The 27673-nt window shown below is 36.5% G+C and overlaps 16 protein-coding genes across 16 annotated transcripts; 7 read left to right on the top strand and 9 right to left on the bottom strand.

Moving 5' to 3' along the window:
• Positions 1-71: 71 nt before the first annotated feature.
• C9374_002098 (uncharacterized protein) lies at positions 72-1643 on the top strand (the record flags this gene model as incomplete). Its single annotated transcript, XM_044691478.1, has 2 exons — positions 72-101; positions 309-1643. The coding sequence occupies 2 exons, from the start codon at positions 72-74 to the stop codon at positions 1641-1643; spliced, it is 1365 nt and encodes a 454-aa protein (XP_044551055.1).
• Positions 1644-1769: 126 nt separating this feature from the next.
• Positions 1770-2609, top strand: C9374_002097 (uncharacterized protein; the record flags this gene model as incomplete). Its single annotated transcript, XM_044691477.1, has 1 exon — positions 1770-2609. The coding sequence occupies one exon, from the start codon at positions 1770-1772 to the stop codon at positions 2607-2609; it is 840 nt and encodes a 279-aa protein (XP_044551054.1).
• Positions 2610-2714: 105 nt separating this feature from the next.
• On the top strand, positions 2715-3900 carry C9374_002096 (uncharacterized protein; the record flags this gene model as incomplete). Its single annotated transcript, XM_044691476.1, has 3 exons — positions 2715-2877; positions 3041-3341; positions 3426-3900. The coding sequence occupies 3 exons, from the start codon at positions 2715-2717 to the stop codon at positions 3898-3900; spliced, it is 939 nt and encodes a 312-aa protein (XP_044551053.1).
• Positions 3901-3940: 40 nt separating this feature from the next.
• C9374_002095 (uncharacterized protein) lies at positions 3941-5923 on the bottom strand (the record flags this gene model as incomplete). Its single annotated transcript, XM_044691475.1, has 1 exon — positions 3941-5923. One exon carries the CDS (start codon positions 5921-5923, stop codon positions 3941-3943), a length of 1983 nt encoding a protein of 660 aa, XP_044551052.1.
• Positions 5924-5995: 72 nt separating this feature from the next.
• C9374_002094 (uncharacterized protein) lies at positions 5996-8791 on the bottom strand (the record flags this gene model as incomplete). The annotated part of the gene is made up of 2 exons (XM_044691474.1): positions 5996-7796; positions 7926-8791. The coding sequence occupies 2 exons, from the start codon at positions 8789-8791 to the stop codon at positions 5996-5998; spliced, it is 2667 nt and encodes an 888-aa protein (XP_044551051.1).
• Positions 8792-9141: 350 nt separating this feature from the next.
• On the bottom strand, positions 9142-9688 carry C9374_002093 (uncharacterized protein; the record flags this gene model as incomplete). Its single annotated transcript, XM_044691473.1, has 2 exons — positions 9142-9249; positions 9539-9688. 2 exons carry the CDS (start codon positions 9686-9688, stop codon positions 9142-9144), a joined length of 258 nt encoding a protein of 85 aa, XP_044551050.1.
• Positions 9689-9740: 52 nt separating this feature from the next.
• C9374_002092 (uncharacterized protein) lies at positions 9741-11501 on the bottom strand (the record flags this gene model as incomplete). The annotated part of the gene is made up of 1 exon (XM_044691472.1): positions 9741-11501. The coding sequence occupies one exon, from the start codon at positions 11499-11501 to the stop codon at positions 9741-9743; it is 1761 nt and encodes a 586-aa protein (XP_044551049.1).
• Positions 11502-11705: 204 nt separating this feature from the next.
• On the top strand, positions 11706-12830 carry C9374_002091 (uncharacterized protein; the record flags this gene model as incomplete). Its single annotated transcript, XM_044691471.1, has 2 exons — positions 11706-11976; positions 12043-12830. The coding sequence occupies 2 exons, from the start codon at positions 11706-11708 to the stop codon at positions 12828-12830; spliced, it is 1059 nt and encodes a 352-aa protein (XP_044551048.1).
• A 634-nt stretch (positions 12831-13464) lies between these two features.
• Positions 13465-15318, bottom strand: C9374_002090 (uncharacterized protein; the record flags this gene model as incomplete). The annotated part of the gene is made up of 2 exons (XM_044691470.1): positions 13465-14959; positions 15035-15318. 2 exons carry the CDS (start codon positions 15316-15318, stop codon positions 13465-13467), a joined length of 1779 nt encoding a protein of 592 aa, XP_044551047.1.
• A 140-nt stretch (positions 15319-15458) lies between these two features.
• On the bottom strand, positions 15459-17334 carry C9374_002089 (uncharacterized protein; the record flags this gene model as incomplete). Its single annotated transcript, XM_044691468.1, has 4 exons — positions 15459-16437; positions 16487-16526; positions 16597-16713; positions 16773-17334. 4 exons carry the CDS (start codon positions 17332-17334, stop codon positions 15459-15461), a joined length of 1698 nt encoding a protein of 565 aa, XP_044551046.1.
• Positions 17335-19689: 2355 nt separating this feature from the next.
• On the top strand, positions 19690-20712 carry C9374_002088 (uncharacterized protein; the record flags this gene model as incomplete). The annotated part of the gene is made up of 1 exon (XM_044691467.1): positions 19690-20712. One exon carries the CDS (start codon positions 19690-19692, stop codon positions 20710-20712), a length of 1023 nt encoding a protein of 340 aa, XP_044551045.1.
• A 96-nt stretch (positions 20713-20808) lies between these two features.
• Positions 20809-22062, top strand: C9374_002087 (uncharacterized protein; the record flags this gene model as incomplete). The annotated part of the gene is made up of 1 exon (XM_044691466.1): positions 20809-22062. One exon carries the CDS (start codon positions 20809-20811, stop codon positions 22060-22062), a length of 1254 nt encoding a protein of 417 aa, XP_044551044.1.
• Positions 22063-22105: 43 nt separating this feature from the next.
• C9374_002086 (uncharacterized protein) lies at positions 22106-23947 on the bottom strand (the record flags this gene model as incomplete). The annotated part of the gene is made up of 1 exon (XM_044691465.1): positions 22106-23947. One exon carries the CDS (start codon positions 23945-23947, stop codon positions 22106-22108), a length of 1842 nt encoding a protein of 613 aa, XP_044551043.1.
• Positions 23948-24056: 109 nt separating this feature from the next.
• C9374_002085 (uncharacterized protein) lies at positions 24057-24407 on the bottom strand (the record flags this gene model as incomplete). Its single annotated transcript, XM_044691464.1, has 1 exon — positions 24057-24407. One exon carries the CDS (start codon positions 24405-24407, stop codon positions 24057-24059), a length of 351 nt encoding a protein of 116 aa, XP_044551042.1.
• A 148-nt stretch (positions 24408-24555) lies between these two features.
• C9374_002084 (uncharacterized protein) lies at positions 24556-25989 on the bottom strand (the record flags this gene model as incomplete). The annotated part of the gene is made up of 1 exon (XM_044691463.1): positions 24556-25989. One exon carries the CDS (start codon positions 25987-25989, stop codon positions 24556-24558), a length of 1434 nt encoding a protein of 477 aa, XP_044551041.1.
• Positions 25990-26648: 659 nt separating this feature from the next.
• C9374_002083 (uncharacterized protein) lies at positions 26649-27636 on the top strand (the record flags this gene model as incomplete). Its single annotated transcript, XM_044691462.1, has 2 exons — positions 26649-26884; positions 27003-27636. 2 exons carry the CDS (start codon positions 26649-26651, stop codon positions 27634-27636), a joined length of 870 nt encoding a protein of 289 aa, XP_044551040.1.
• Positions 27637-27673: the final 37 nt, after the last annotated feature.

Genomic DNA, 27673 nt, shown 5'->3' with positions numbered 1-27673 from the left:
TGGCTTCTCAGTTCATCCATTAAAAAAATTAAAGGGCAAGTTGCCACATTCCACCATAAAAACAAATCACCATGGCAGAAGACGATGTTGAATTCGAAATCGTACGTATTTGTTTATTCCATGATCCTTGGAGAGTACGAGTAGTAATATTATTAATATTATTTTCTTGACTTTGATCAATTTGATGATGATTTGGTTTTTTGAACTGGGCCGATCTACCGATGATGATGTCATTACACATTTCTTGGTGATGATGAAATCACTCATGATCATAATGATCAACAACAATCATTAATCAATAACAATAGGAAGATGACGAAGGAGAAATTGTAGGACTTGATGATGATGAAAGAAAGGGCGATGATATGCTCGACGACGAAGTGGATGAAAACTTGGTTGAAAATACCTACTACACAGCCAAGGGAGAAGTCGACGAGAATTTGGATGAAGCTCTTGAACTTTTCCAAACCGTGCTCGATCTTGAAGAAGAGAAGGGTCAATGGGGTTTCAAATCTCTCAAACAAATGGTCAAGACTCTCTTCAAGGCTGGAAAGATGGACCAAATGGTTCAACGATACAAGGAACTCCTCACCTATATGAGCATTGTATCCCGAAACGAAAGTGAAAAGGCGATCAACAAGGTCTTGAGTATGGTTTCATCATCGACCGATAAGAATATGCTTGATCAAATCTATGGAATGACTCTTGAAGTCTTGTTGAAGGCTAACAATGAAAAGTTGTGGTTCAATACCAAACTCAAGCAAGGACAACTTTTTACTCAAACTCGTGATTGGGACCGATTGAACACTTGTATTTCTGATCTCAAACGATGGTGCATGTTGGAAGATGGTGTTACTCCCGATGAAAAGAAATCATCAAACATGTTGGATGTTTATGTTCTCGAGATTCAAATGTATAGCGAGCAAAATCAACTCAAGAAGCTTGCACAACTCTATCAAAAGTGTATAGGTATCATTTCCGGAGGTGCCGTGGTGTTGAATCCTCGTATTACTGGTATCATTCGTGAATGTGGTGGTAAAATGTATATGCGTGAGAAGAAATGGGCTGAAGCTTTCAATGACTTTTTCGAAGCATTCAAGTCATACGATGAAGCAGGTAATCCTCGTCGTATTGATTGTCTGAAATACTTGGTGTTGGCATCTATTTTGTCTCAATCTTCCATCAATCCTTTTGATGCCAACGAAGCCAAACCATACAAGGGTCACTCTGACATTGTTGCCATGACTGATCTTGTCCAACACTATCAACAAGCCAATATCAAAGAATTTGACAAGGTCTTGAAGAATAACAGAAAGGCAATTTTAGAAGACAATTTCATGAAGGAATATATTGAAGATTTGCTCAAGACTATTCGTATTCGTGTTTTGGGTAAAATCATGAAGCCATACACACGTATCAAGATGAGCTTTTTGGGCAAGGAATTGAGCATTTCTACAGAGGATGTCGAAGCATTGGTTGTTGACATGATTTTGGATGGTAAATTGGATGGCTACATTGACCAAGTGAATCAAATGATTACCTTGTCTTCACAAGGAGCTGAGCTGACACGATACAAGGCATTGAGTCAATGGACTGTTAAACTCGGTGACGTGCACCAAGCCATTCTCCAAAGAGTTAATTAAATTATTATTATTTTCTTTTGTAATTTCAACTGGCATTGGTGCATCTAACGAAGTGTGATGATAATCATTGTTTGTTAGGGTGAATTGTGTTTTTCAATGTTTTGCAAAAATTCACAATTTTAAAAAATGCTCTCTTCCCGGACTTTGTGTTTGACTCGTTCTGTGCAACGCTCATTCTCGCGATATAATACCTTGTTTTCCTCAACCAATACTCGTGCTGTGCTCGGAACAACAAATACTTCTCTCAACATCAACCATCATTCCTTCAACACATGCAATTCAACAACAAAACATTTACTTGTCTCTTCTTTCATCACGGATTCCAATCAAGTGTGCAACTATGCAGGCAAGACTCCACCAAAGAGTACCAAAGCCGTTGCTAAATCCGATGGTTTTGTAACCGATGCCATTGATTATAAGGATATTTGCGATAAGATGGACAAGATTGTTCAATCCACTCAGAAACAATTGGCTGAATTGAGAAGTTCCGCTGGAGCTAATCCTTCCATGGTTGAAAATGTAATGATTACTTTGAATGATGAATCCAAACGTCCACTCAAGTCATTGGCATCCATTGTCGTGAAGAATCCAAAATGTTTATCTTTAAATGTTTTTGATAAAACCACCACGGGAGCCATCGTTCGATCCATTCTTGCAGAAAATATTGGATTAAATCCTCAACAAATTAATGAAAATTCCATTGACATTCCAATACCAAAGATGACAAAGGAAATGCGTGAAACTGTGTTGAAGAATGTCAAAAAAGTGGCAGAGACTTTTAAAGAGAAAGTTAGAGACATTCGAAGAAATGCAATGACTAAAATTAAAGGTCAGAAAGAAGGAGCTTCTAAGGATGACATTTTCCACGATGAACAAGTGTTACAAAAAGTCACTGAGGATATGATTACTAAAATTGATGATTTGGTCGATCAAAAGGAGAAGGAATTGATGAAGGAAAGTAAATAACTTGAATCATTTTTGATATCATCCTTGTGATCTTTTGAAATGCCAAGAGTCCTTGTCTCATTTGATACATTCTCGTCTTATTCGTAAGTAAAAGTTTTCAAAAAAATGTTCACAACTCTTTTATTTATTCTTCCTTTATTGATTTTGGTGTTGCTGGTGGTGAGAATTTTAGGTCTTGATGACACTCTGTACCGTAAATTAAATCAAAAACCAAAGACAAGTACTACGTATAGGAATGTAAATATTGTCATCACTGGAGGATCGGCAGGTAGGGATTCTATCGGATTTTTTTTATGTGAGAACATGGACACCATTCTTTATTTGAATTGAAAATAATTCACACGTGTGGAATTCATAATCTTGCTGATTTTCCTGTAAAATCTTTCAAAACACTTTCAATATTGAATAATAATTTTCGAATCATTCAAAAGGTATCGGAGCTACTCTGGCACAAACCTACGCTTCCATGGGAGCCAATTTAGTGCTGGGTGCAAGAAATTTAAGCAACTTGGAAAGTATCAAAGAAAAGTGTTTAAATTCAGGAGCATCTTCATGTCATGTCTTTGAGTTGGACGTTTCCAATGAAGAGAGTTGCAAGAAATTCGTTGAAAATGCCGTCAATGCTCTCAAAGAAATTCACATTCTCATTCTGAATGCTGGCATTGGCATGAAGAAACGATTTGATGAGTGTGACAATTTGGATCAACACAAGAAATTAATGGATGTCAATTTGTAAGTGAATTTGATGTTCTCAAAATTTTAATGGAATTATATTCTCATGGGAATTGTGTCAATACATTCTTCTTTTAAAATTAGCTGGGGAGCTGTTTATCCAACACATTATGCACTTCCTCACATGAAACTTTCCCAACATCTTGATATTATTAAGAGACCTAAAATCGCTGTGGTTAGTAGCATGTCAGGAAAATTTGGTCCTCCTTTACGAACTGCGTACTGCTCATCGAAACATGCTGTGAATGGTTTCTTCCATTCTTTGAGAATGGAATTGAAAGGAAAAATTGATGTGACCATTCTTTGTCCTCCTCATGTCTATACAGATTTTCAAGCAAATTCATTTGGTGCAGAGAAGGGAGTGATACGTGAGAAGAGTAAATTCATTACACCCGAACAATTTGCATCGATTGCCATTGATGCCATTGAATGGGGTGTGGCAGAGGAATTGGTGAATACGAAGGGAAGAGCCAGTAGAATTTTATCTCTATTCCCCACCTTCCTCTCTGATAAGATTATTAGTGACACTACAACCAAAGCAAGTGGAGTGGTACAATGATGGAATTGATGTGAATAAATTCTTAAAACATGTGTTGGAATTATTCATCTTCTTGGTCGTCATCGGTTGAATCAGTTTCTTCTTCTGTCATGTATCCTCTGTGAAGGGCTTCTTCAGACACGATTAAACTTCCATCGAATTGGAAACTGTGTTCTTGTGCCAATGTCATTTCTCGTAAATTTCGTTCCAAATTGTTAATGGTTTTCTTCAATTTGTTAATTTCAACCTCCTTAATTTCCATTTCTTCTTTATGCTCACGTTCAGATTTTCTCTTTTCTTTCAAGTACTGCAATTTGAACGCGTCAAATCTTTCATCAATCATGGTTTCGAGTTCTTGTTGATGTTGCTTTACCAATTTGCTGAGCTCCAAATCCGACTGGTGTGTTTTGTCAGCATCATCGTATGAGGATGTAAAATTTGAAATGGGAGAGGGAGCTCTCAAATTGTCCTTCGTGGTAAAGTTGGTTGAACTTGGAGGTCGCAATCCTCCCTTATTATTCAACTTGTTGTTCTCATATATTTTCATTTGAAGTTGAACCAATTCATTGAGATAGTTGGATCGTTGCTCGTCCAAAAGTCTGTCTCGTCTTGCCACTTGTTCTTTGATAATATCCATTTCGGCTGCTCTTCTTGACATTTCTATTTTCAAAGTGTCGATTTCTTCTTGTTGCATGAGTGTAACTCCTTCCAAGTGATTAATTTTCTCCAACAAGAATAAATTTTCGGATTTCAAATCGTGAAGCATGGTTTCGAGTTGAGCATTGGTTTGTTTCATGGTTTTCACTCCTCTTGCAATTCTGTCGTTTGCTGTGGCCAAACTACCAATAAAATCATTAAGTGTCTCATCAATGGTTTTTTCAGTAATAGCTTCAATTTCATTCGAAACCTCAGAATCTAATTTAACGACGAGAGCTTGCTGTGGATTGGTAGAAGTAGTGGCTCGTCTCAATTCGAGTAAAGCTTTATGCAGAGATACCATAGCTGGACTGCCTCCAAATTTTGGCACTGATCGAAGGTAAACTTCTGGAATTTTGTCTTGTGCAAGATTCTTGATCAGTGAAATGAAACCTTTCACCAAATATTCTCTACATTTTTCTTGTTCTGAGCTCAAATTTTTCTCAAAGAAAGTAATTCCAAGTGTTAAGTCGTTGACACGATCATCAAACTTTCCCTTAATGTCATCCAGCTGTTTAATAATCTCACTGAAATGTTCAAATCTCACTTTTCCGTTATAAATATCTGCTTCATCAATACAAAAACTTCCGAGATTTTTAGAAACAGGTGTCACTAGATTGGGCAATGAGTCTCGTGCACTGTTTTCTGTGCTGAACGAATCGTTTTGCATGTGGGAGGTCGATACAATCTTTGGAAGTTGAGCATCATAAATATTTCTATTAGAGTTTACGCGTGATTTAGAATTAAAATTTGGATTTAAAGAGTTATTTCCATCGGACGAAAAAGAGTCATCAGCCAGCAAAGAATTATTGTTGAGAAAAGAATCTCCATGCGTCAAAGGAACAGCAGTCTTTGAATTTTTTCCATACAAGTTATTGGAAGAGGTTCCAGTCTGAAGAGTGGCTGGCTGATTATTTTGAATGGAAAGATCTGACATGGAAGTACTATGCAAGTCATCGGCATTAAATTGTTGTGGAGAATTCGTAGAGTCATTAAACAACGAATCGGTTGAATAGGTTCTCCCCGAAGGTGAATGAACAAATCGTTCCGATGGAGGGGCTTCATTGGATGAAGCACTTGCACTTCGGATCCGAACAGAATTTTGATGTATTCTCTTCAATAAATTACCTCCATTAGATGCTTGTTGTTGTTTTTGCGGAGATGTAAGGCCATTCAAAACTGCTTGTTTTTGTTGGAGTTGTTGTCGGTAGGCCATCGTTCTCGGTTTGGCAGGTTGAGGCCGTATACTGTTGGATGCCTCATTGATCACAAACTCTCGTTCTTCCGATGTTGAAAGAGCGTCTGTTGTTCCTATTTCTCCTTCCAAGTGTTTATTTTCTTGTTGCATTTTTTTTTGTAAATAAAAGCGCGCAAATTGTCGTCGCTTGTCATGACCATTCCACTTTAACAACATTTTATTCTAATCCTTATTGAAAGGAGCATAGGAAGTACAGAATAATGAGAAACTATCGGTATCGAATGGAATTTTGAGTTCATCGGCAAATTTCAACATTTTGTGATAGGCATCCACAAACATTTCCTTTCTAGTCCAATAGTTTTGATAACAAATACGGAATCCAATGAGCATGAGTTGAACAACCTCATTCAAACTCAAATTACATTCTTTCGCCATATTATAGAAATTCTCAGATCTTGTCATGTTATACAATGTAAGATCCAATGAACATGGAGCTACCTTAATTCCTCGATCCAAGAAGAGTCTCACAGCAGAACCTGCAAATTCATCAACATCTTTAGTCAATCGACGCAACGTATCTGTCATACTAATTTCAATTGGAACGCCATTATTGGCCAAATAACTCATCACAGAGGGGTCTTTGTGAATGGAGAAGCATCCACTCAATCGTGAAGCACCAACATCGTGAATGGCTGGAATGACACTCATGGGATTATAAAATCCAGCACTGCAACAAACACTAATTTGATGATTCTTGAGCATGTTGAAAACAGGAATTAAATCATCAGAGATGTCTCCCTTTTCATCATTGAAACCAAAGAATCCAAATCCACACAAATTCTTCTTGTTTCGAATGGTGAGGAGAGCCAATTCTTTCAATTGATCGACACCATCTGAAGTATGATCTCCATAAACGACCAATCCTACTTGAATATTGTGTCTCTTACTACATTCGTTGGTACTCACGATAATCATGTCTAACACCTCTTGTGGATTGAGTCCTCTCTTTGTGTGCATGGTTGGACGAATTTGTAATTCAATATAGGCCACATTATCAGCAGCTGCCTTTTCTAAAATGTCTTCACAACCTCGAATAATTTGAGATTTGGTTTGTAAGAATAAGGACATGACATGAACGGCACGATCAATGGTGTGCTTGTTGTGGTTGGTTCCAGGTGGTCGAATGAGCATTTCCAATTCGTTTTTGGTTGTGAATCTTTCGAGGCCTAACATTTCCAATTCCAAGTTAATGAACTCGGTGGAATATTCGTCACGGGTATAATTGGTCCACAAGGTATCAATGGAAACAGAACCATTGAATCTACAATTAACATCAGCTTTTGGAATTGCATTAATAAATTGTCTCATGGTTTCACTCTTGTACAAGTCATAGTCAACTCCAAGAACTTCAGCTCGATTGTTAAAATCAAAGCCAAGATCAACAGCCGATTTCGCAGAGAATGCGCTTGTCAAGTCGTATCCTTCATTGGAGAGAATGACCTGTATTGTGTGAAGAGCATCAGCTCGAAGTCTATTCTTGATCGACAAGTCCAAGAATGCAGAACGGAAACCGTAATCAATCAATCGAATGAGGTCCTTAATGGAGAAGCCAAACTGTTCTTGAATCAACAAGTATTCTTGGGAGAGTGTCACATTGCTCACTGTTGTGTTATCAGTACATGGTACCAATACGAGACCATAATCGAAAAATTCACGAATAGGATGTTCCTCAAACTTTGTGATCGCCTTTGTTTGAAGATTACTCGTGATACAAACTTCGATAGGAATTCTGTGATTTGCACAATATTGTGTCAATTCAGGGTTTTCCTTCAATGCAACACCATGGCCAATACGTTGAGCACCACAAAATCGGAGACTGTCTTGAACAGATTCCCAACCACTTGCCTCACCACTGTGTAGAGTGCAATTTAGCATTCTACGATGAACCAATTCAAAGGCAGCTGCATGATTTTTTGAGGAAAAGCCATTCTCTGGACCTGCAAGATCGAAAGCAGCAACTCCACTAAGAATGTAAGAATGTATTCAAGAGGGTATGAATGATCGAATAGTCAATCACCGAAATAATACAAATATCCCCATGGATAATGACCAATGTTGTTAACAAGATGTGTGAGTGTGACAATAAACTTACCGATCTCTATAACGCCATGCAATTTCAGCGAGTTGACGAGTGATTTTGCTGTCCAATTGTCTCATACCTGAAACAATAATTCTACAAATTATTCCCAAATTCATTTCTGCCATGACACGTCCAGCGACAACAGCTTCCATGACCGACGACAAAGAGAGGCCTCCCTTAGTGTGAAGAATTGGTGAAAATCTGACTTCTAAATATTTCACACCATCATTCCAAGCATCTTCACATACTTCATACATAATTCTAGTAATACTGTATCTCTTTTGCATGACAGACAGAGAAATGTCAAATCCACGTAAATATTCAACAAGGGAAGAACAATCGTTTGAAACACTGACAAGTTTTCTCAATTCTTCGACATCAAATGTTGGTAATTGAACTCCTTGTTCCTTAGCAAGTTCAACAATTGTCTCAACACGAACAGATCCATCCAAATGACGATGTAGCTCGGCTTTTGGTAATTTTCGAATAATGTCCAAACTAAGTTTAGTTTTTGGACTTGAATGATGATTATGAGTATTGTTCTTGTGATTCACAGTGGTATCTTTCACAGACAACAAACCAGAAGGTGATTTATGAAGAGATGATGTAGTATCCTTCAAACTTTCTAATTTGGTTTGAGAAGAGCTGTGCGATGGTGCCTTCTTGCCATGGTGATGATGACGATGAGTGAGGTCCCATACATCGCTCGGAACTGCAGTTTTTACTGTTGGAGAGAGAGGACCATCACGAGTTCTTGAGGCTGATCTTTGTCTGTTGTCCGATGGAATGGTCATTTGTACACTCTCGTTTGTGGAGTCCTCTGTTGCTGAGCAAGAAGATGTTGCCTCTTGATTATTAGTTGGAGGTGGTTGGCTCATGATGATTTTTCAAAACTTGCAATGGATACAAAATCAACGCTCGTGTGTGGATGGTTGTATTTTTTTGACTTATGAAATTGCTTGAGGAGAAGATACGCTGTCTAATCGCCTTTTTTAGGCTCCTTGTTTGTATTGGGGTGTTTCATGCATGATTCAGTCGTTCATGAGGTTTTGTACTTTTTGGTGAATGATGAATTTCGAGTTGATTTTTGGAATGGCAACGATTCAATCCTAAAGAATACGAGCCATGTTGTTGTTCGAAGGAAGAATAGCAATAAAGATGATGTCAATAAATCCTAAATATTATATTATTAACTTTTGATTATTTCTATACACGATGCACTCGATAATTAATGATGACTTGAAGTCTCGGGTTTTTTTGATTCTTTCTTAAAAAGACTTTGGTTCTCGTCTCTCTTTTCATAAATCTTTCTTTCTACTTTCTTGTGCCATTCAGACTATTGTTTGGTGATGATGGAAATGTTGGTGTTATCGTGATGATGAATGGTTGATGAAATTGAAGAATGATGATGAGATGAAAAATTATTTGTCATCGGGTGGTGTAAATTCAATAGTGTTTCATGTCAAAAACCCATCCAAGTAATCCAAAAAGAAACACATCCGATAAAACCACATCATCAAACAGAAAAAATGTTCCACCCAGTAATAATAATAACAACAACAACAATAATAAAACAACAAAATAATTCGTATTCAAATCATTTTTCAAAAAAACATTCATCATACCTCTTTGTAGTGATGCAAACACTCCACAAAATCCTCCAAATTTGGGCTACAATTCTTTGGTTGATCGGTATGGTACATACAGCTTCTATAGTCCATCCATAGACCATAGCATCTTCCGTTCTTTGTTCTCACTCCGTAACCGCTGGACATTTTTTTTGAAAGTATTGAATTCTTGTGCCAGCAAAAGTTGCAACATATTCCATTAGTGAAAAAAGCCCATTGACAATACAGCAATCAATATAGAAAGAGGAGCCACATACCACCATAAAAAAGAGGTTGGAACAGCCTTCTTCAAGTCAGTCTCTATTGGATCCAATAATAACAAACTCCTTCTCAATTTCCTTAGAGGTGTTTCTGAGAGCGCAATATTGTTTTCTTTGAATTGACTCTTTTCTGAAAGGCTTGATTCAATACTTAAATCAAGGACATTTGTTAAACATTCACTGAAGGCAATAGCTTTCAATCCTTCGTCAGAATGGTCATTGTACCCTAAATTCAGTGCTGTCAAGTGTTTCAAGGTCTCACTCTTTGCAATTTCCTGGAATCCATTGTCTCTAATGCTGTTGCTTGATAAATCTAAATCAGTTAAATGGGTTAAGAATGAGCTATTTGCAATACATGTGGCGCCTTCGTCTGCAATCTCATTGTTTTCTAAAGATAACAGCTTCAAGTTTTGCATGTAGGGGCTGTTCGCAATATATTTGGCACCTTCTGGCTTGATGTCGTTGGTGTTCAAATATAATTTTGTCAAATTTTTCATATTTTCACTGCCAACGATGAGTTTAGTTCCTTGATCGTCCACATTATTTTCTGATAAATCGAGCTTTCTCAACCTTAAAAATTTACTTGCTGTCAGTGCTCGAATGCCTTCAATCTTGATGGTGTTACTTCCAATTGACAATTTGGTCAAATTTTTCAAATATTGACTTTCACTAATTAATTTCAATCCTTCACTTCCAATGGAATTAAAATCCACGCTTAAGCTCACCAATTGTTGCATCAGCTTACTTGAAGTGAGATGTACAATGCCCTCTGTTGTCAAACTTGTGTCATCCAATTCTAATTTCTTCATATTTTTCATGTTTTCGCTTGTAGCGATTAGTTTAGCACCTTCAGGGCCAATATCATTATCGCCAAGATCAAGTCGGGTGAGGTTTTTCATGAAAGGACTGGTAGTGACCTTTTTGACTCCTTTGTGAGTGATCTCTGTTTGATATATATCGAGAAAGGTTAGATTTTTAAGTTTGTCAGATGTCACAAGTTTAGCCACTCCTTCATCTCCTAGAGTGGCCAAATGAACATCTAATACAACCAAATTTTGAATTCGAGAAGTAGGTCCTACAAGTTCTTGAACTCCATCTGCGGTGAGTGTAGTGTCTCCTAAATGCAGTTCGGTAAGATTGCGCATATTTTCGCTTTGCACGAGTGTCTTCACTCCATCAAGATTAATTTGACTGTATCCCATGTGGAGTGTTCTCAAGTTCTTCAAATAACTACTCTGTGCAATGGCCTTTATGCTCGTCTCATTCGATCTATTTTCTTCAATGTTTAAAGTTGTCAAATTCGAAAAGTATTTGTTGTTTGCAATCATCACCACGTCATCGGCTGATAAATCATTCCAATCCAAAAACAACTCTTTCAAATTACTTAAATATTCACTTGAAGTGAGTAATAACATGGACTCGTGTTTGACATCATTATCATACATATCAAGGTAGGTCAAATTTTGAATATTAGGGCATGAAACCATGGAATTGATCAAGTGTTGATCAAGCCTCTTTCCGAGTGAGAAATCCAAAGTCAATGGAATTTCAAGAGATTTCGAATACCATTGTTTTGAAACGATCATACACACTCGGAGGATGGTTTCTGAATCCATAAATTGCAAAATATGAAAAACCATATCATCCGCTAATTCGTGATGATGATCAATCTGTTCCTTCAACACGATTGAATTTTGCATTTTTTCTAAATTTTGTTTTGTACATTGTGGTTCAGATTGGCTCGAGTAAACCACCATGTGTCATGTTAATTTTGTAAAGTCTTACATGAGCCAACATGGAATTTCGACAATATTTTGCGTGTATTATTGTTGGACCCAATGAAATTAATGAATTTTTATTCAAACGAAAAACGAACACACTTTAACGAAAAGCACAATAAAAAAATGAACAACTTGGAAGAGCAGCAACATTCTTTGCTCGTCCATTCAACGCTCCGAATTCATTTAATTGATTTTTTCAATCCATTTGATCATCCGATCTTGCTTGTAAAATTAAAAGAAAAGTTAACAAGTAAAAAAAGAAAGGCTTTTTCGTTAAATTTTGAACATGTTGGGACCATGGGAGTTTTTGAACAATTTGGCAATTCAAATGAATTATTTGATTATCCATTTGATGTAAAGATATCATACTTGTTGGAATGTATTGTTGTATCAGGTAAGGATTTTCAACAGACAGAAGAGTCTCGTTTGAACACGTGGTTGGCTTTCTGAGCGAATTTAGATACATACAATCATAGAATTCAATGTTTTCACTTGGAAACAAGAAAGTATTTGGCCACCCTGAAAACACTGGCTGCAGAGCCTACTAATCTCTGTATCGAAGAAGATTGTGTAATCGGAGAGGAAAGAGTAGCCGTGTTTTTAGGCTGTAATGAAAACTCTAGAGTTTACAAGTATAATTTATGCAAAGTATTGGCATCACAAACTAAATCTGCCCAAGATACCTATGATAGCTGTGGCATTTGGACGTCTAGTGCTCAATTTTTTCATCCAAGAGGAATGGCATTATGGCAAAATGACGCAAACGAACATTTGCTATTTGTTTGTGATTATCTTAATGATTCTATTAAGGTATTACTTTCAAGCACAGGCGAACAAGTTCAGTGTATCAATAATTTCACAGCTCCATGGAATATTGCATTTTCAACTTTTGGAGAATTAATAGTTTCTGAAATGTCACAACAAAGCAAAATTACAATGCTCAAGAGGAATGACGAAGAATGGCACGTTTTTTTGGAGTTTGGACATTCTACAACAGAAAATACGAATTTTCAGTTTCCTTGCAATTTGTGGTATGACAGAGTTTCAGATCGCATAATAATTGGAGATGGTGATAATTTTCGAATTCAAATATTCACGCGAAGTGGATTTTTGGTAAAATCGATATGTGGAAAGGATTTTCAAACAGAACAGTCCTTTGAACAAATGGTTGGATTATGTGTGAACGAATTAAGTGGAGAACTAATTCTATGTGATAGTGCCAATAATAGAATCCAACTTTATCGCTAACTCATCATTTAGCATGCTTCACCACAGTCAACGTGCGTGCATAATTCACAAACAAAATCTACATGTATTTCTTGAATCCTTTAATTATTACACAGATGAAGACTATTTGGGAGAAATGATTTTTTGAGGTTCTTGTTATTTGTGAACACTCCCAATGTTGTAGAGAATATTTTTCATAATGGCAAACCACAACAACATATTTTGTCGACATGTGTGATAAAAGAGAATTACTTCAGAGGTCACAATTTCTGCAGAAATTAAGCTCGTGCAAGATTGTCGAAATTGTCTACATCTATACCATTTTCCTCATTATATTGAACAATTTCGCACAAGAATGCCAACTGTTCCTTATTTTTCTTTCCTCATGAATGCTGCTTTGGAATTTTCACACGATTTATGACCTTACCAGGAGCTGGATTTGCTGTTCGATTTGATGTGGTCTTATCTTTCATCACTGTCACCATGACTACTTGTAGAATAAAGAGGATGATGACCAATGTTCCAAAGAGGAATTTTGCATTTTTCTGACCTCGGTCTTAATTTACACAACAGAACTTGCTTTAATAACAAATTTTTGAATGAAATTAATTGAACTGGTGGATGGTGTTGTGCATTCACTACTTCCTTACGTGTTCTATAGATCAAAACGCTCATTGAGATTACATGCAACAGAGTCGGTTTCATCATCTGTCACCTTTTTGGTTTTTGATTGAGCTTTGGCACTACATGTTACACCTGCAACAGCAGCATATTTAGATCTATCAATCACATTTTTCACTTGCTTGTATGTCCGAGAAACAGCTTCCTCTTTGGCTTCATCTTTCAAAAACACCCTAATATACACTTCTTGAAATGTTTTAGGTTCCAACAGACCACAAATATCACCCGAGTCTAGTAATTTGGCAGCTGTATTTCCTTCATAAAAGTTTGTGAGTGCTAACGGATTCTGATCCCCTTTTCCAAAATTAAAGACTTGTTTCTTCCATAAAACGTTTGGGTTGTTGTTAAACTGGGATTTTAAGAGATCCAAAATCTCTTCAGCTTGAGAGGAGTTTTTAATGCCGATAGAGCAACAGAACTGATATAACTTTCTGCTCATTATTCTCTCAATTAAGTCTTTTGCTTCAGCAAAGGCTGGCTCGTTCTCCCTTCTGTAAATGTCATTAATAAGAGAATCTGTAAAACATGAGTAAGTTAAAATGGCCGCTTCTTTGTCTTTTAAGGAGAGATTATTGTCTCCTAATGTATGTAAAGTTTCCGTGATATCAAAAGCGGAATCTACTTTCTGCAATACATCTCCAATCATTAATTCGATAGCCTTTACCACTCTATGTGAATAAATCTGTTTATGTAAAGAAACACGTGTGGTGAACATATTAAAGAGATTGAAAGCTTCACGTTTCTCAAAGCATATCTTGTAAACATTGTCGACACGCATGATTTTAGAGAATTGTAATAATCTTTCAGAACGAAAGCCTAAAGGAAGGTCACAATTTCTGCAATCTCGTGCAAGATAGTCGAACTTATCTACATCGATACCAGTTTCCTCATTATGAACAATTTCATACAAGAATGCCCTTTGTTCCTTATTGTTTTTCTTTCCTTTAATCATATTCTTCACCATTTGCAGCTCTGTTGGTTGTAATATATGAGATTCATTCTTATCATTCTCATAAAAATCATTCTTCTTTTTAAAATCATCATTAATAAACTCTAACAATAAACATGAAGCCATTTCGTGATCAAACTTCTTTGCCAACTTGGGATTGTTGCGCACAAAACAGTCTTCAAAGGTGTGAGAAAATGGACCATGACCTAAATCGTGGCACAAAGCGGCCACTTGAACTAAAAAGATTTCTCTTTCAGTCACCTTTATGTCTGGATCAGAATTTGCTTTCAATAAGCGAAGCCATTCACCAGCCAAGTAAGCAGTTCCAATGCTGTGTTCAAAACGATTATGACTAGCTCCAGGAAACACATAGTACATTCCTCCAAGCTGTTTTAAATCTCTAAGTCTTTGAAACAAAGGATGGTCAATGTAACGGAATAAATTATTGGCGATCCTAATATGCCCATGTACAGGGTCATTAATAACCTTGCTCTTGCTATCATCACTAGCTCCTTGTGAACTGTTATACATTACGTTGTTGAAATTGAGAAAATAAATTATTGTTGTTTCATTGATTGACCATAGTTAGTCTTACCTTGGAGAAGAATAATGGTGGATTTGAGATGTGGATTGGTTGTTTTCTTCGTCCTTTAGCTTAGATTTTTGTTTCTTACTGCTGGAGCTTCTACTTGGAGTTTCTACTTGTTCTTTCTTGGGCGTGGGTTGGTTGTTTTCTTCGTCCTTTTGATGAGATTTTTGTTTCTTACTGCTGGAGTTTCTACTTGGAGTTTCTACTTGTTGTTTCTTGGGCGTGGGTTGGTTGTTTTCTTCGTCCTGTTGATGAGATTTTCGTTTCTTGGGGGAGTTTTCTGTGAACATTTTTTTTGTGAGTCTTGACTTCTTGTACGCCTTCCAATTTTGCTCGTTAATTATTTGTTGGGCAATGATTTTCCAAAACCATGTTAAAATTCGACTGCTTTGGAATTTTCACACGATTTGTTCCTTATTATTTTCTTTCCTCATGAATGCTGCTTTGGAATTTTCACACGATTTGTGACCTTACCTTCCAAGCTGACAAATGAAACATCCAATAAATCCTTAGAAAGTCTCACATACATAAAGCCTGATTCTTGTTGGAAGGATTGAAGATAGGGATGATGAGGCACCACATCAAATCGAACAGCAGATCCAGCCCCTGATATAAATTGATGTAAAGAATTGTCAGGCAATTTGAGATATTGTAAATTGTGATCGTGTCCACTAAAATAGAGAGAAATTCCTGTTCTTTTGAAAAAAGGTAAGAGTCTATCCACTAAATCGTCACTATCACCATGACTACTTGCAGAATAAAGAGGATGATGACCTATTGCAATTTTCCAAAGAGGAATGTTTGTCAATGAGAATGAAGAATGAGAGTGATTCGGATCAGGTCCGTCATTGGGTTGCTGATTTTCATCATTCGATTGTAGATCCATCGTCATTTTCCTTCTTTCTGAGTTGATGAAATAAGGAATTTGATCTGTTCTTCCACTATCAATTTTGTCTTCCAATTCATTCATCATATTTTCCATAAATCCTAATTGAGCTCTCAAATTACTGGTCTTGTGAAGTGCATGTTGATTCATTTTGGGATGTGAATAATATCGCTGAATGAAGGGATTGGTATCCAGGAAAAGAAATTGAACTCGAAAGTCGTGTTGGGTCATCTTTTTAGAGAGGCTTGCCATGTTCTTGCGTTGAATGTCATGATGAGAAGTTTGTTTCTCATCAGAATTTTCTGTTTCAATGGAATCAGACCTTTTAGTAGCGAGGACTCTCTTTTCTGGAAAGTACATGACTTCTGTGAAATATTCGGATGGAATGTAAAGTCTCTTTGTGGATTTTTCATATTGAGTATATTCTACTTGTGCATAGGGATTGGATCTGTAGCAGTGATTTCCTAATACACTCAGAAAAGGAAGTTTTGAAAGAGTTTCTTGATTGTAAACATCTTCAAAACTATACAAATGTTCAAGCTCATAGAATCATTCAAAAAATTCGTGCTTACCTTTCCTTAAATAAAATATCATCTACCGATTTAACTCCATCTGTGGATTTGTCAAATTACAATTTTGGTCTCAATAGGATCGATTATTATTATTATTTCAAAAAAATTACCTTGATAAAAATTATCACCCGTGCTAATCACAAAATCACATCCAAAATTTTTACAATAATATTCCATTTGTTCAGCCACTTCAGTTTGATTAAATAAACCTCGTCTTCCCCAATCACCTATTTTGTGTAACCATCAAATATATTGTCTCAATTTTAAATAATTTTTAAAAACCCACCAAGAACAATAAATTTCAAATACTTTTCATCACTCTTTATCGAGTATTGCAAATGCCAATCATTTCTCTTATTCTCCTTAAACATCATCAAAATTCCAATTTTTAATTGGTCAAATTCCTCTTCCTGCAACACAAAAAACACAATACTCAACAAAATTCCTAAAGAAACCAACAATAATATCAAACAAATAAAACACATTGAGAAATACGGTGAATGATTTGCAAATAATTTCCATCGATGTCGTTGTTCCCAAACGGACAAAAAATTTGAATCTTTTTTCTTATCGTCCCGTGATGAATCTTCTTCATGAAACAACGAAGAAGAAGATGTATATGGAGAGTATGAAGAGGATGAGAGTCCCGAGTGGAAATGAGAAACTCCATGTAAAGAAGATGGATGATGATTCGAAGAATAAAACGTGAAATTCGGAACAGAATCAGAAGAGCCTTGTTGTTGAGAAAGAGGAGTGAGCCTCCGATAGGTGTGCTGCTGATTCGGAGTAACACTTGTACTATTATTCGTGTTGTTGTTGTTGTTACTATTGCTATGGAATGGAAACATTTTTTATGATGGAATGAAAATGGATGAGTGTGTCAACATGATTCAACGACGAAAAGGGTCATTTCACTGACAATAATTAAATTACAATTTTGATTTTGTAAGACACGTGTCATTCTGAACAAAAGATTGAGAAATTGTTTTGAGAAGAATGAAATACATTTATTGAGCTCTAACAAAGTATGGTCCTTCTTTTGACTCAATTTTAAGGAATGCCCTTTGACAGTTGTTCGTGATTTCATCTCAGGACGAGGTCAAGAGGTTTTTTTGAATTCTCACGTGCATTCAAGTTGGCTCTCAAACTGTCAAAGGGCCCATGACCAGGCCTTTGTTCTTCTTCGACCGGGTCATTGCTGCACGTTTCTTTCTTTTACAATTACAAGAGACGTTTTTTTGTTCTTTGAAATGGAGTGAATGCAAACTTACAATTTATTTCATATCTTGAGTGACTCCAAATGCTGCTTTCAACGAATGAAATTTAATCTTCATGAAGAGTTCCGTTGAATGTATTACAATGCTACAAGAACGGTTGATCAGGTCCAGCGGTACAGTTTCAAGATTGTTCTTTACCAGTGTTAAGCTTTCTCTCTACAGAAATGTTTTTTTCGAGTACCTTTTTATCTTAGCTGTCAAAACCGTTCAAGCCAAAAGCACAATTACAGCAAATTCTTTCAAAAACCAAAAACCATCACTAAAACACAGTCCTGATGACGCGGCTTGTTAATAACCTTGTTTGTTTTGGAGGTTTTGTTATAATAATCGGTTTTAAATTTGTCAGCACTAAAATAAAAGAACAAAAGCCACAATTTATTACAAACTCAACAAGTCAATATAATCATCAACAGTCAGTTCCTGACGAACCATTTATACATTCTTTGAATCAAAAGTGTTGTTTTGGAGGTGGAATTGTCAAGGTGTTCACTTTTCCATGATCAGTTCGGACGAAAAGAATGAATCAAGTTATTCAAATTGATAGAGTGTCAATTGAATGAGTCATTCAATACTGATAGAGTTTCAACTCGCGTTGAGGTTTTCAAAAAAAACTCAACAACAACCTTAATCTCAACGAATGAAGTAGAGAGGATGAACCTACTCATCCTCCTACTAATCCATCTCTTGCACATAGCATCATTCCATTCTGGGATGAGTACTCACAACAAGTATCGGATAAACTTTGGGCATGTTCAAGAGATTCCTTTCATGAGTTTAATCAGTACAACAACAAGGGATCCACAGACGGATGGTTCAACTTTTCTCAATTCACTGTGACTGAATCCAAGCCAGTGTTTGATGTTCCACTCAATGTACACCACTCTATAACAGCGAATGTGGCTTTTGATAAAAAGCCACCTCAGCTCGCAAAGAAGAATCAAAAGGCCCAAAAATCGGACAAATTGATGAAAATTCGACTCTACCCCAATGAACAAGAAAGGACAACTTTGAATCAGTAGATGGGAACTGCTCGTTGGATCTACAACAAGTGTTTAGAATTCACCAACAAATCCAAAGGTGTCAAGAAAAATAAGAAGAATTTCAGAACGTTTGTGGTGAACAACGATAATTATCAGACAGAAAATCAGTGGGTTGTAAATACTCCTTATGACGTAAGAGACAGAAAAGATCATTTCATTCTCCACAGCAAGCACTCCTTATAAATGAATATTGTCCACTCTTTTTCTTGTGGACCCATTTATACGGAACATCAAGAGCGCCGAACCTTTGCCTGTGGAGCTTCAGTACGACAAGTACAAGAGAGCAGGAAGAAGAATTCAACAAAAGATTAGAAATATTGTGGATGATCTACACAAGAAACTGTGTTTGTGGCTATGTCGAAACTACCAAGTGATCTTACTTCCTTCGTTTGAGACTCAGAAAATGGTAAAGAAACTCCATAGGAGAATTAATAGCAAGACAGCAAGAAAAAAGTTGACTTGGTCACATTATAGATTCAAGCAAAGACTGCTTCACAAAGCTAGAGAGTATCCGTGGACACACATTTATATTGTCAACGAAGCGTATACATCCAAAACTTGCATATGTTGTGGACATATTTATACGGTTGGATCATCCGAAGTGTTTCGTTGTCCATCATGTGGCTCAATTTTTGACAGATATCAATGGAGCAAGAAATATTCTTCTTCGATTCCTTACTACTCATAGAATTAGTTTTTGAACACCTTGTGTGTTGGGTCTTCCCCACCTTGTGTGCGTTGGGTCCTTTCCCCTGGCTTTCACTCTTTGAGTGTTTGCTTGCAAGATCAGCACTTTGTTCGATTTGTTTGTTTTGGTTCAAATTGTTGATTTAAATAAAGGCAAAGTTTGAGTTTACAAAATTAACTCACAAAATTCACAATAAAAATGTCTGAATTGAATAAACACATCCAACATGCTCTTGGATCGAGTGATGATGTTCGGATTGGAGAATTAATTTTCAATGCTGCTCCAATCATTCAACAAGACGGATTAGAATACTTTATTTCCCAATACAAGAATGAAAAGATTGATATTGCCATCATTGGCTTTCCCTTTGATGAAGGAGTGAAACGAAATGGAGGACGAGTGGGAGCCAAGAAGGGTCCTGAATCATTCCGAAAGATGATCCGACGTGCTGGAACGATTATCAATGTAGAGAAGAGTACGGATTGTTCCCAATTGAAAATTGTAGATCTCGGGGATGTTCATCTTGATGATGAAAGTAATTTAGAGAAGGCTCATGAATTATTGGAAGAATTTGTACATATGGCTTTACATCAATTACAAGTTGGTGCAGTGTTTGTTTTAGGAGGAGGTAATGATCAGAGTTATCCCAATGCAAAGGCTTTACTACGTCATGTAGGTCAATTTCATTCGGTTGGAGTGGTGAATCTGGATGCTCATTTGGATGTTCGGGATTTAAAGAATGGAAAACATCATTCTGGATCACCATTCCGAAGACTTTTAGAAACACCTGGATTCAAGGGCCAACATTTTGTCGAGTACGCCGCTCAGGGCTCTCAATGTTCACAAGTTCATGCCAATTATGTGTTGGATAAGGGAGGAAAAATCTATTGGCTTTCCAAAGATTTGGAAGGTTCAGGAGCAATGAATGTTTTTCGACAAGTCATTGAAAAGGATTTTGAAAACACTGAGAGTATCTTTGTGAGTTTTGATTTGGACAGTGTGTCGATGGCCTATGTCACAGGCGTTTCATGTCCGTCTCCACTTGGATTGAGTGCACAACAGGCGTTAGATATTTGCTTTTATGCAGGAACTCAACAAAAAGTTAAATTATTTGACCTTAGTGAATATAATCCAACCATTGAGGAATATAACACTGGGAAAATGGTTGCAGCCATGTTTGTACATTTCTGTATGGGATATTCATTAAGAAATAAGCAGTGAAAACGTTATTTGCAAATGATTATTAAAATAAATATTTTAAAAGGAAATTAGCAAATATTTGGAGTTTGTATTAAACAAAAACTAAATTGAAAAAAAATGGCAAGTCTGAATATTGGAGACACGATCCAAGTATTGTCATCATCAACGACACAGTTAATTTTTAAAGTCCTTCCGAAATTACTTTTCCAAAATAATATAATTATTCATGGGATACGAAATTTAGCAAACATAAAACTATCAAGCAAAAAGGACGATCGGGATGAATATCCTTCTTATTTTGATTCATCAACCTCATCACTAACAGAACGAAAATCTAAACACATTTCCCGAGCCTATTATTCATTTGTTCATCAAATTGAAGAAACTACAAAATCGGAACGATTTGAAATTCATACAACACCCTATTACCGAGCTCTGTTGAGGCTTAATCACTTATTGATGAATGATCCGGTTTCTTATTTTATGGTTCTGAGCGGAGTATTGATAGCCTTCATCATTCCCATCATGATTTCCATATTTATTTTGTTTTACATGTTTTTTAATTGGAGACAACTCGGAATATTTCCAATGTTGTTGCAATTATCTTTGATCAGCATACTCGTATTATGTAGTGGAGTACCCATTCAGTGTTTAATGATTCTCTTTAAGAAATTTCCATCTCCATTGCATTTTCTGTATCATGTACTGAGCTTGAGGAAACACAAATTTGGAGTGACTACTTCTCTTCTTACTACGACACCATTCTCTTCTCAAATCACTCCACTTTATTATTATTCGACTGAGATTTTAACAGTGACTCCCAACAAGGGAATTCAACTTGAAAAAATAGAAATGGACATTTCTACTTGGGATGAAAATGAAGAATTAGATCCAAAATCTAAACCGCAAAAAGTAACCATTGTTAATTTATTAATTTATTTATTGACTCATCATATGAGTGAGGAAAACGCTCAATCCCAACAACAACAGCATGCACCCATCCTCATTGACAGTAAGAAGCTCTCTCGACAATTTATATCCATCGATGACATTCAGATGATTGTCATTCGTGAGGGAATCATGGAAGGCAAATCCAGTGGAGGTACAAGCGCAGTGAATGCTCACGATCAAGGAGGAGTTGTTGGTAGTGGTAACGTTGGCTCAAACTCTGCTGCCAATGCTGTTGTGGATCCAGTGTCCATTCTTTTACAAGGAGATGCAATGGAATTAAAAATTAGGAAAACACAAGATTTGGCAATTATCATGAAAACCATTCACAGCAGAGAACAAATTCCTTTTGAAACCATACGGCCGAAAAATATGCATTTAAAGCTAATTTACAAAAAGGTTCGATCAATTTTACAGAAATAAGATTGAAACAGAACTCTAAGCATTTTAAGGCAGCATTCACTTTTTATTGTGTGTAGCTGACAACAGAAGATACAAAATAAATCCGAATCACCATCAATAGAAACATGGCCAGTGGTCGTCGGATGAACAAGATTATTCCTTCTTTCCATTTTATGGTATCTTCTGCTTTTTGCCGCCTTTCTCTGAGTTTGATTGAGCACTCACTAAAAGTGTTGTTATTGGTCACAATATAAGATCTAACAATATCAAAGAGCTCAATAGATGAAACCAAAAGAGATCCGTGAATGATCAGAAATCTCACTGCTTTCAAAATCTCGTGGTTGACATACTTGTGAAGTGATGAATTGCCAAGCCATAGAGAAAAAGCAAGAACTGGCACAATATCGAACACACAAATGAAGAATCTTGTCGAGAGAATGTCATCTGAAAGGTCAATTAATGAATTCCACCATGCATTGTGACACAACATCTCAAACCTCATTTGAAATTGTTCTTTCACATTGTTCTTAATACACAACTCTCGTACTACTTGCTTCAATTGAGATTTCATTAAGAGATGATAGTAATAAATGAAATACGATCTTGCTAGTCGAAAATGTTTCAATAATGCAATTCCATGCATGTGAAGAGTTGAAACATGTTTTGAAATCTCCTTCTTCTCGAGCAGATGGCTGGCACCATTTTGATTTGCGTTTGTCATGAGATTACATTGTTCTTCGATGTGAAATAAGTCCAATGAGCCATGATACAACCAATAAAACCAAGAGAAGAGAGGAAAGTGGCCAATGGTCCAGCACAAGGTTAAAGTGACACCAAGGGTCACCGAAAATAAAAACAATAAAATGATGGACTCAAGAAGTTGATCGTGCATGATAAATTGAGATACAATAATCGTCAATAAGGTTAGTAAATGAAGAGAAAAGAGTGTCTTGATCAGTCGATCTTGAATAATCAAGTTCTGATTCGATATTCCCCATGCTAATTCTCTTTCAAAGGTAATTTCGTTTTGTTGAAAATCAATCACGCTATAAGTGAGTTGTTGAAATAAATTATACATGTTAGATTTGTCTATCTGAGGAGTAGTGACTGTTGAGTGACAGATTTCTTGAGAAGCTTTTTCCACAATGAGATCCAAACAGTTAGAGAATAAATTATAATATAATATTTTGTAACTATTCTTCTTTTCTACAATCAAGTGATCCAATGTATGATAATCATCATGACTTTCTTGAGTGATATCAGATGCAGATGTCGACACTTCCAAAGTAGTAGATGATATTGAGCTTGAATCATCTACATGCAATTTAGCAGCTTGTCTTTTAGTCACAGCACACCACTTTCTAAACTCTAAACTATTCTTAAATAATACCTGGATCAATAACTTGTTTCTTAAATAATGAACACTCTCATCACACAATAGAATTCTGTGAAAATACAACTGTTCTAAATTCAGCTTTTCCAGAACAAGAAATCGAAAGCGTTTGCAGCAAGTTGAAACGGCCATGACTGTAGGAATGTCATTGACCAAGAAATCCATCACGCAACACATCTCATCATCTGCCAATTGTTGAAAACTCAAAATTTCAGACGAAGGAGTAATGACGCTATTGAATGATGAGTCATCCATGGTTGTAGATGATAGTGTCGAGAAGATTTCCTCTTGATGTTGTGTAAATTCAACTTGTTTCCTATTGATCATTCGATGACAATCCATTTCTTGGAAGGCTTTCATGGAATTGTACGCTTGTATTGTTGATTCAATAGTTGGTCGATCGAGCAATGTTTCTGATGATGTGATTGTTCGTACTTCTCCGACACTAGTACTACTACTAGACGATGATGATTGAATCATGAAAGGGTCTTTCTCCAACTTCCATTCAATCATTTTTTGATGCATCAGCTGATCGGAGAGAGCTTGTCTCTAGAATAAGGATCACGCTCCGAATCTCGCACAGTCAATAATGTTTCTAATTGAAATCAAGATGATGAAATCGTTATTCATCAGAAAATGAAGAAGCAGCAGTTAAGCCTTGATTGGGAAGCGAGGAAGATGCCAGTGAGACTTTGTGAGTGGATCTCTGACCAACGTTTAATTTAAATACCTTGTTGCATTCGCTACATTCAAGAATCCATACCACTTGAAATGTTTGACTCCGAGTCATGATGGTACTGCAACTTGTGTGTTCGGAATTGATGATTGGAGAGAAGGTTCCCAAATCGACATCACACCAAGGACAAGACACAACACCTTCTTCAATGTAAAAGTGAACCATCATTCTTGGTGCCTCAGACGATGATGAGTTGGTGTTGGATTTCGAAATGTTCGCTTGATAGGAGGCGTGCATTTTTGTTTGGATGAGATTTTTCAAGCTTACTTCCGAGTGTCATCATCGAACTATTAAAAAACAACAAAAATGTCATTCATTGACTGTTTCAAAATTTAAATACTATCGTATTATATTGTTAAATCATCATTAATAATTATTAATTACATTATTGTCCACTCAAGAAAGGAATTTCCAATTCATCTTGTTGACGACTGAACATTTCAAAGTATTGATAAATGATACCGACAGCCAAGAGAATACCAGTACCGCTACCAATAGCACCCAAGAAGTCAGCAATGACAGTGAGGGCTCCAATACACATACCACCGAAGGCAGCAGCAATTGGAATGTACTTTTCCAAAGTCTTAACCATTTCCTTTGGTTGGTCTCTGTGACCGACAAGAATCAATCCTTGTTCCTTGAGTTGGTCAGCAACGTGTTTTGGTGAAGCACCACTGACATGAATCCAGAGTTTAGAGAACAAGGCACATGAACCTAACATGAAAGCCATGTATAAAAGAGCATGGATTGGATCCAACAACATTTCGTTCAAGTTTGCTGGTGGAGAAATGTAATAAATCAATCCTCCTACTGGAACAGCTTGACCATATTGTGGAGTTTCCCATCTACCGAGCAAAGCAATGAGAATATTGTCTCCGAATCTCTTGTACAAAACTTGAGAGAAGAGGAACATTTGGGAGACCAAAGCAGTTTGCAAGATGATTGGCATGTTGCTAGTGTAGAACAAACGGATTGGATAGGTTCCTGCATTACCCTTTTGTCTGGATGATCTTAATGGCAACTCAACACGGAAACCTTGGAAGTAGATGACAATCAAAAAGACCAAAATTGTTGCCAACAAGTTGGTAATGTTTGGAAGATTTGGTCTATAGAAAGCTTCTTTCAAAGCTCTAACCTTATCGCTACGAGTAATCAACAATTGGAAAAGAGCAATGATGGCACCTTCAAATTCAACTCCTCTACCAGTATTAATTGTTGATGGTGAGAAGCTCTTCCAAATGATCGTTTCGCAAATGTTTGTAGCAATGAACAATGAGATACCAGAACCTAATCCGTAGCCCTTTTGCAACAATTCATCCAACAACAAGCAAACAATACCAGCAACGAACAATTGCAAGACAATAAGAAGAGCTGTAACAATACCAAGTTCTCTCACATCTCCGTACATTCCTGATGAAACGTAAGCGACAGCTTCAATGATGGTCATGATAAGACCAAAGAACTTTTGAGCACCATCGAGTAAGACCTTATCTTCTTCGCTATTCTGATTCACATCAATCAAACCTGCACCACTGAGAAGCTGTATAATCAATCCAGCAGTGATGACTGGAGAAATACCAAGTTCCATGAGTGTACCTCTGTTTGAAGCTAAAATCACACGCATCCAATACAATGGATCGCTTGATGAAGCATTACGAATTCCGTATACAGGGATCTGACAACAGACCAAATAAATAAAGAGAGCAACAGCTGTCCACAAGACCTTCTCTTGGAATTTTACAGTCTTGGCTGGTTTGGCAACTTCTGGCAGGATTGCCATGGCTGGACGGAGCAAGTCCAAGAATCTAGTTTTGCCCATTTTTTTTATGTTTGTTGTGTTGTAAACTGCGTGAGAAGAGACCAAACACGATGACATGGCATGGTGGTGCGTCATCAAGGGGTCTCAAAGTTTCAAACTAAAAAGAGAGGATCGAGACGAGATCATAACCCAATTAATTGCATGAAACCACTTGAATGTCCTGTGATGGCTTAGCAAGCATATCAATGGGATGAACATTTACAATTATAAAAAAAAGGAATAAATAGTGCAGCAACAATGCAAATCCGAGTCAGAACGCAAACCGGCAAGATGATCTCTCTACAACTCGAGATGAATGATACCATTGAAAAACTCAAACAATTAATTCTAGACATGGAAGGAATACCATTAGATCAGCAACGAATCGTTTTCAGTGGAAAGTTGTTACAAAACGATAAAACTCTTGCTGACTATCAAATTGTAAAAGATTCTACTGTTAACGTGCTTTCCTGTACTCTCCGATAATCGATTTAACAATTAGAATTAAAAAATTGAAACAACGTCGAACAACCTGAATGAGAAAATCTCTATTTCTCTGTTCGGAATCTTTGGTAAAAAGTGCTCCCTCAATATTGCGTACGCAGGTTCCTTGCCATTGCTTTGCCTTTTCAACATCAAGAACAACCACCCATCATTTTCATCATTTATTGAACAAAAAAATGTTAAATAGTAACAACAATCATACATCTTCAACAATGATATCCAATAATCAAGAAAAAAGCAAGGACAAAAATCATGAACTATATGTGTTGTCAGAAGATGACAACAAGAAAGATTTGACGCTTGAAGAAATGTATCGGAAACATTTGAGAGCCAAAGATCATGATATAACCATTGAAGAGTTACTTGAGTCTGATGAACAAACATTAAGAGATGGAGGAATTTATTTATTTGGGTACGTTCAACAACAGGAGTTAGAGTTGAACAAATCATTTAAAAAACTTTTGCAATTTAATGTTAATTGAATTGAAATTTAACTTTTGCTTTGTGAAAACTATCTGATGCACGTACAGCTATGGTAGTTTAATTTGGAAAGCCGATTTTCAATTTTCACAAAAATACAGAGGATATATTCAAGGATATAAACGAAGATTTTGGCAAATTAGTAGAGATCATCGAGGGAATTTTGAATTTCCAGGACGAGTACTCACTGTTGTCACAGAAGCAGATTACAGACATCAAATTTTACAATATGGAGAAAATTCAAAAGTAGCAATTGAGGAAAAAGAATTTGATGCCAAAGACATCAATTTATATGGAATGTGTTATTTAATACCTCGTGACATTGCTTTACAAACTTTTAAATTACTGGACTATCGAGAAAAAGGAGGCTATTTCAGAACTCTGACGACATGTTATCTTGTCAAAGATGACAACTCAATAGAAGAAAAGAAGGCCATCCTCTATGTTGGTTCCACCAATACTCATGAAAATACAGAATTTATTGGTCCATCTGTGAATGGCCTTGTCGACGATGCTGCCATCATTTACAAAGCTATTGGACCGAGTGGTAAAAACAGTGAATACCTCTTTCAATTGACCGAACGATTAAGATCTGAATTTGGAGAGTGTGAAACCTATCTCACGACGTTGGAAAAAACAGTAAAATCATTCATTCAACAAGAACGGCATTTACCAGAACAATAAAATCTTCTTTGATCGACCTTTCGCAATTATTTATTAA

This window comes from Naegleria lovaniensis, assembly GCF_003324165.1.
Source record: "Naegleria lovaniensis strain ATCC 30569 chromosome Unknown tig013, whole genome shotgun sequence".
Classification (NCBI taxonomy): domain Eukaryota; phylum Heterolobosea; class Eutetramitea; order Acrasida; family Naegleriidae; genus Naegleria; species Naegleria lovaniensis.
This window is presented reverse-complemented; position numbering and strand designations above follow the sequence as displayed.